General features: G+C 34.9%; 1 protein-coding gene across 1 annotated transcript in view; it reads right to left on the reverse strand.

Annotated features, from left to right (window-relative positions):
• LOC107706738 (phosphatidylinositol 4-kinase alpha-like) overlaps window positions 1-7,850 on the reverse strand; it is a gene marked incomplete at its 3' end in the record, with an annotated part of 38,069 nt that overhangs the window by 16,823 nt on the left and 13,396 nt on the right. The window contains exons 19-30 of the mRNA XM_016510545.1: window positions 6,884-6,992; window positions 6,489-6,625; window positions 5,097-5,230; window positions 4,613-4,695; window positions 4,005-4,075; window positions 3,794-3,918; window positions 3,511-3,592; window positions 2,268-2,357; window positions 2,053-2,172; window positions 1,486-1,578; window positions 1,244-1,400; window positions 888-1,015 (exon numbers count right to left, since the gene is read on the reverse strand). Coding sequence (XP_016366031.1) covers window positions 888-1,015; window positions 1,244-1,400; window positions 1,486-1,578; window positions 2,053-2,172; window positions 2,268-2,357; window positions 3,511-3,592; window positions 3,794-3,918; window positions 4,005-4,075; window positions 4,613-4,695; window positions 5,097-5,230; window positions 6,489-6,625; window positions 6,884-6,992 — 1,329 coding nt within the window. The remainder of the gene's footprint in view (window positions 1-887; window positions 1,016-1,243; window positions 1,401-1,485; window positions 1,579-2,052; window positions 2,173-2,267; window positions 2,358-3,510; window positions 3,593-3,793; window positions 3,919-4,004; window positions 4,076-4,612; window positions 4,696-5,096; window positions 5,231-6,488; window positions 6,626-6,883; window positions 6,993-7,850) is intronic.

The raw sequence follows: 7,850 nt of genomic DNA on the forward strand, positions 1-7,850 counted from the left end.
TGGCCTGATGTGCAAATGTTTTATGGTAATTCATGTAATATAATACAAAATATAATAGAAAAAAATTGATATATATAATAATAATATTTTAAGTTAATAAATACTATTGTAAATAATTACAAAAGTATTTTAAAGTACTAAATACTATAATAATTGTATATTAAGTTGATATATTATTATTAATTAATAAATAAACATAAATTTGTTATAATATAATTAAGCAAATTAAATGAATAATTACATTAGTATTATAAAGTACTATTTTAAATTTCATTATGATTTCTTTTTTTTTTTCTGGCAGTTGCAGCTGATAATAATTATAATATAACAATCATATATTAATTTAATAACTTGTGAATAAATACAGTAGTATTATAAAGTACTACTTTACATTTCAGTATGTTTTTATTTTATTTTATCTCCAGCTGCTTGAATATTATGTTGGTTATGTGATTGCATTTCTCTGCTATTTACTTGCCTTTTTTAACCCGTTTTATTACTTATAAATGACTGTTTACTGGAATAATTACTTGAGATTTATTTTCTATCATTTTATTTGGGTTTTGAGACCATTTAATTTTACTGGTATTGGTATGCATTGACAAAATATTGGTATTATGACAGCTCTACTAATGGCGCTTTTCCACTGCACGGTACGGCTCGGTACGGTTCACTTTTGGGGGGTTTTCCACTGGGTACAGTACCTGGTACTTTTTTTAGTACCACCTCGGTTGGGGTTCCAAGCGAACCGTACCGTTACCAAAACGTGACGTGCAAACTCTGCTGATCACGAAACCGAGCCGAGCCGTGCCGTGCCGTACTGAGCCATACCGAGCCGAGTCGTACCACGCAGTGGAAAAGCGCCAATATACATGTGTGTATCTTACCGGGACTTCAACGCCTGTCCTTGCAGCCAGGAGCCATTCCCAGCAGGCAATAGCTGTTTCCATGCCATTCTCAGTGAACATCTTTAATGGAGACCAGCACAGTTGATGCAGCAGCTGAGGATCCCATTCTACACAATAAACACAACATTAAATCAAAACTCAACTGACTTTGTTAATGACTGCCCGTGGTCTTATTGTTCTTCTTATCCTGTTATCTATAAAAACAACAACATACTGTAAAACTGAACTTGATTTGTGGTATATTTCAGTGTTTCATTATGCAATTTGATTCTTTATTGCAATTTGATGGTATGAACATCTACTGTTGGCGTATGGCTTGCAATGTAGTAACATGCCTTTTGAGCTGATCAACAGCGCAGCCATTTTGAACATGGCTTCAGTGAAGGCTTCCGGCTGGCCTCCGTCCAGAGCTTCATTCATCTGACGAATCATCAGTTTATTCAGATCCGACGTGCTCCGTGTGGCCGCAGAGAAATGGATCATCCCTGCCACCTGCATATAAGACACGTGAGGAGTTATGACTCTGAGCTTCTTTCATAAAACACCCAGCAGCCTCAGCTTTATTATTCAGCATTACCTCTCCAGCATAGCGGTTTCTCAGGTTGAGGGAGGCCATGAAGTTGGAGTAGTCTTTCTTCACGCATGTTGGTCTCTCTGTGAGCTGAGTGGTCTGAAACAGGAACATAATATTTAACTACAATAAAAACCATAATTTTTTTTTTTTTACTTGAAATAAAATGAATGTTAACTCTAAAATAAAATACAATTGAAGTAAATTAAACTAAAATAAAATATAAAAAAAATTTAAACAGGCAAATTTTCTCATTTTCATTTAGTTTAACTAGATATACTAAATAAATACTACTAAAACTCAAAATAAAAATGAATAAAAACTATACAGACATATATAAAAAAAAACACAAATAAGCTTTGATCAAAATTAAAATGGAAAAAATAAAATAAAATATAATTCAAAATATTAACAAAACTATTATAGTAGCTCAATAATACCAAAATAACACTGATCTGAAATGACAGAGAACATACTTTTCACAGAATTTCCTGATTGTTTATTATCACTAAGGAACTAGTCAATATATCCCTTCGGCATGAACTAAAGCTCAACACATGTTGGTCATCTTACACCCAGACTGGTGCTCTGACGGTTGTATCCAGCAAAGTGCAGGATGCTCTCAGTGGCCATCGCCAGACCCGTGTGCTGAGACAGACCCGACACCCAGTTCTGATGCTTATTCAGGTACTCCTGTGGAAAACACATCGATGATGTTAAAATCACTGCAGAGGATAATAGTGGTAGTGAATCTAAATATCAGTAGTATTTTGAATGGGAGGCCAAACCTGTAGGTGAGATTTGGTGACCGATGGCGCCCATTTCATGGCCTCTTTTAGGATTTCTCCACAGCGGGCAGCAAAGTCTTTCACTATGCTCTACACATGACATATGAAATCCCAAATCTATCACTAACGCATATGCAATACCATGCTTTTTAATAAGCCAAATTCATATCTATGCTTTTTTAAACTCATTTTATATTCCAGTCAAAAAACCCAAATAGACTGATACATTTTTACAGTAAGTTCAACTAAAAATTAAGCAAAAATAATATATATGAATATATATTTATATTAAACATAAATATATGTATATTTTTGTGTTGTTATATTATGTGTAATAAAAAAATATATATATTTTTTTTAGATAAATTATTTTATATAAATATAATATACATATATAATACAAATATATATTAGTCTAACGTTACTCTCCCAGGATCAGTAAACAGTCCTCCATAAAATGTGCTGGCGATCCACAGCACTAAGTTGATGTATTTCCTCAGCGACCAGCACGGATCAGCTCTAGGCATGACGAAGCGGATATCGTCCTCTTTTGGAAGACCAAACAAAGTAGTTTCGCTTTCACAACGAAAAACACAGTGGCCTAGCGTGAGCGAAAGCCCCGGCTTAGCCTGAGCTGAAGCCGGGCAAGAGTGAGCTGAGGCGGCGGGGTCGAGAAGGGCGGTCCCGGCGAAGGAGCGGTGAAAGCCGATCCGGCGATCCACAGCACTAAGTTGATGTATTCCCTCAGCGACCAGCACAGATCAGCTCTAGGCATGGCGAAGCGGATATCGTCCTCTTTTGGAAGATCAAACAAAGTAGTTTCGCTTTCACAACGAAGCACACAGCGTCTTCACGACATGGCGGCAGCGGCAACAATACTACAGCGAGAATAAAAGTTATGCCTTCTTTCTTTGCGTGAACATTTGGGCGGTGTTATGCAAATCTTCCCACATAGTGAGGTAGATATGTGGGGGCGTGTTCGAACGAGCCGTTTTTGGTAGGTGTGGCTAACTCTTAACTTTTATAAAGAATATCTCTTTGGATTTGAGACTTTAGTCTTTGCAAATTTACAGATCTTCTTTATGCACCAAGAGCTTGTAACACTCCAAAGAGAAAGGAAAAAATGAAATCGCATCATATGACCCCTTTAAGAAATCAATAATGTGTCATAAACATCTCCTGTAACAAAACCCTGAACATCTCCATATGAGGAAACACATATGAACTTGATCTGAGCACTTACAGCGCTGAGTGAAAGAGACAGGGTCTGTAATATATCCAGCATGGTCTTCAGGACACGACCGCTCCACAACAAGTGCGGAAAACTAGACGGAAAAACAAAGAGACACAGCTGCATTGAACATTCAAGAAGAAGAAATACAGTTCTCTACTGTTTGTGAGATAACGGATGGTCAGCTAACCCACACAGAAACATGACAACATATCTACAGAAATCTCTACAGAACACTTTTGAGTTCAGTACGATCTGACATCATTTCCTGTGTTTGTAATGGAGAAGGACCCACGTCTCAGCGAGTCCTGACAGATATTTGTCAGCCACTCTTCGGATTCTCTTGTGAATGTGGTTGAAGTTGACCAACAGGAACTGAGCATGATTTTCTAACTCCTCCTCATGGGCTTTGGTCTTTTCCTAGGAAAAAAGATATATAACATTAGAGGATAACAACAAGTGGCCAAGTCGAGGTGTTAAACCTGTTCGTGTGATTTCTCATTTACCTTGTCAGCCATCATCTGAAGAAAGACATCAAAGACCTTGTCCCCCACCGCAATGACACACTGCATCATTCCTGAGAGGATACGAGGAACACAATCACAGCAAATCATCTATTGATTATATATTTGCTAAACTTGAATCTCAGAACAAGACTCTATAGGTGAATAGGGCAAATAGATATCAAACATTCCCCAAGAGATTAATCACAGTACATTAAGAATTTCAATTTTTTTTGTATTGCAAGTTTTCTAAAATGTTATGTTTAAATACGCAAATGAGGAATCATATAATTTGCATACATTTCCAACATATCAATATGAACATTGGATAAAGCTCGGTTTAAAATTCTTGTTTAATTTTGTTGCTGTATTAGTGTATCAGAATCATAAAATACAGTATTTTCAACAGGCAGAAAAAAAACTAAAACATTTTCACTATGTTTTCAGAAATGTTATATAAATCAGGGGAATGATATATGAACAAGCTACTCTTCAGAATATAGATAGGAATAAAACGTATCGGTAAGTGCTACTGAAAATGAGTCACTTTGAGAAAACAAAATCATAAGTTGTCTTAAATCATCTAGAAACAGATGAATGTTCTAGCCCACCTGATTTATCCTTCTGGATCGCTCGGTCCTCAAAGTATCGAAACATGACTTGGAAACGATCAGAATCCAGTGAGCGTAACACCCTGAGAAGATACAAGAGGTCACGTGACTGTTCAGACTAAGAAGACAGCCGTCTAAAACAGTGTTTCCCAACCTTTTTTTTGTCGCGGCACCCTTTGGAAGTTTTAACAAATTTGTGGCACCCTACAAAATTAATTTTGTCACAATATTTGAATTTCTAACTTCGATGTGATAATTTGAAAAGTATAGATATTCGGTACAACAGGGAAGAACTGCAGAATATAATGTCATACAGATATTTTTAATATTATTAAAAAATGTCCATCAATGGTGGCAATCAGTAGGCTAATTTCTAATGAAAAGACCAATTTATATGACAGATTTTAATGTAGGATTTACAGACGGCACCCCGGTTGGGAAACACTGGTCTAAAACAGTCCCCTGCTCAACAGATCCGGTGTACCTCATGTACTCCAGACGGTAGACAGACAGCAGGTAGGTGGACATGGCGAAGTCCAGTTTATTGATGAGCGCAGCGACTTCCGGCGGAGGATCCAGCAGGTTAATGATGGTGCCTCTCAAATCATTCAGCTCGGCCTAGAAACACAACACATAGCGTTCAATTTACAGGATGAAACTGTGATGCATGTGGAGGCACAATTTTAGCCAAATCATGTCGGAAAAGACTATTCACATTCAGTAATATTATCAATTGTGACCCTGGACCACAAAACCAGTCATAAGGGTCAATTTTTTTAAATTGAGATTTATACATCATCTGAAAGCTGAATAAATAAGCTTTCCATTGATGTATGGTTTGTTAGGATCGGACAATATTTGGCCGAGATACAACTATTTGAAAATCTGGAATCTGAGGGTGCAAAAAAATCTAAATATTGAGAAAATCGCCTTTAAAGCTGTCCAAATGAAGTTCTTAGCAATGCATATTACTAATCAAAAATTAAGTTTTGATATATTTACGGTAAGAAATTTACAAAATATCTTCATGGAACATGATCTTTACTTAATATCCTAATGATTTTTGGCATAAAAGAAAAATTATTATTTTAATAGCATTCAATAATATTTCAATAATTTTGACCCATACAATGTATTTTTGGCTATTGCTACAAATATACCCCAGCGACTTAAGACTGCTTTTGTGCTCCAGGGTCACAATTAGTCTGCACTCACACTATCAGATGAGAAAAACATTTCTGCCAGAGGATTAAAAAAATAAATTTCTTCTCAAAATTCTGACTTTTGTTTCTTGCAATTTTGAGGATTTAACCTCATATAAACTCCCAGGTTTCTCATGTAAACTCAAAACTGAGAAATACGAACTCACAATTCTGAAAAGACAAGTCAGAATTTTGACATTTGACAAACTCACAATTGTGATTAAAAGTCAAAAATATAAGATTTATTCCATAGCGGAACCAAAAAAAAACACAAGAACTCAGAATTTTGAGAAAAAAAGTCACAATTCTGAGTTTGTATCTCAAACTTATGACTTTTTTTCTCAGAAGTGCAAATCTGAATTGTGAGATATAAAGTCGCAGTTACCTTTTTAATTGTTTTATTCCATAACGGAAACAGGTTTCCACCGGACAATGACACTGTTGTCTTCTGTACAGTAGAGCTGCTTTATAGTTGAACTGAGTTTGTTTCATGATTGCTGAAATTATGCTACACTAACACTGTGATTTTCCCGTTTAACATTTTAAAGCTGCTTTGAAATGGTCTGTATAAGGCCTTATATAAATAAATGTGACTTGAATTTACCAAAATGATCTGTCTGATTTGGCAATATTGGAAGCAGAGAACAATCTGACTTTTACTGATTGAGCAGTACCGGAGTGACCGTGTCATTCTTCAGGGCAGAGTTATACTGCAGTTCTGAGCGCAGCGGTTCTCCGCTTGGGAACGTCAGCAGGGGGGATTTGGTTGCGATCTCACACACTCCCTCATACCACTCCTCCGGCCACAAACCTGAACATGAAACATAACAAAATCACTGAGATCAATATTCAGACCCACAAACTGGACGGCTTATGCTAACCTTTTATTTACTATTGAGGTATTTTTAACACAGCATTAAGTAGCAGTATAATTACAGAGCTTCCTTCCTTCCATCATATAGAACTACGATTAGGTATTTTTAACTGGTAACAGTAATAATATATTGCTCAATCTTAAGACAATATATGTTGACTTGTATAAGTGATTTATACATGAGAGTTATCTGACCTGAGCCCTCGACAGCGAAGCCCATCACAACCGAATACAGCCAGAAATCTCTAAACAGCTTCTGCAGTCTCGGTTTGGCCTCTTTTATGGGCGGCAAACGTTTGGTCAGCTGTAAGATAAAAAAAAGGAGTGAACAGCATGACACAATCAGGTTTTAACCAAAATGATTATATGTGCAGAGTAAAACAAAGTAAAATGAAGCGTGTTAATTTTTTTAAAAGGCAGCAACATAACAGCCGATTTTGTGAAATTAACTCAAGCAAGCATTAAAAAAAAGTGCAAATCTGGGTTTCGTTTAATTGAATAAAAATACAGTAAAATAAGTCATACTGTGAAATATTATTTTCTATTATAATATATTTTTAAATGTAATTTATTCCTGTGATGACAAAGCTGAATTTTTGGCAGCCATAAACAAAAAAAATTTATTATTATTATTAGTAACAGGAGTTAATTACATTTAACAATATATTAAAATAGAAAACAGTTATTTTCAATTGTAATAATATTTCATTATATTAAAGCCTTGGTAAGTGAAATAAATGAAAAATAATACAAAATAATAGAATAATAAAATGAAAAAATTTGTGGGGTATGTTGTGTTAATTTTTAACATACTTGGCAAACAAAACAGATTTACTCAAGTAACCTTTTTTCATCAGTTAAATTTATATAGATTTATGGTTCAATAAAACTGCTGGTTAAAAACAGCAACTATTAAATATAAATTCATTTTTATTCATCTAAATAATAACTAATTATTCATTTCAAAATCATGAACCAAATTTTGATGCCAAAGATGACTTTTAATTAATTTTCAGTAATCTAATTTGACAATAAATTTTTTGCAGCCTACTTGAGGAGACTTTATGAATAATATATATACTGTGTGTGTATATATATATATATATATATATATATATAAAACTTGTATTTGTTCCCCACTAAATACTGTTGTTTCTCTAAA

Source organism: Sinocyclocheilus rhinocerous, unplaced genomic scaffold, assembly GCF_001515625.1.
Source record: "Sinocyclocheilus rhinocerous isolate Xijiao unplaced genomic scaffold, SAMN03320098_v1.1 scaffold864, whole genome shotgun sequence".
NCBI classification, from domain to species: domain Eukaryota; kingdom Metazoa; phylum Chordata; class Actinopteri; order Cypriniformes; family Cyprinidae; genus Sinocyclocheilus; species Sinocyclocheilus rhinocerous.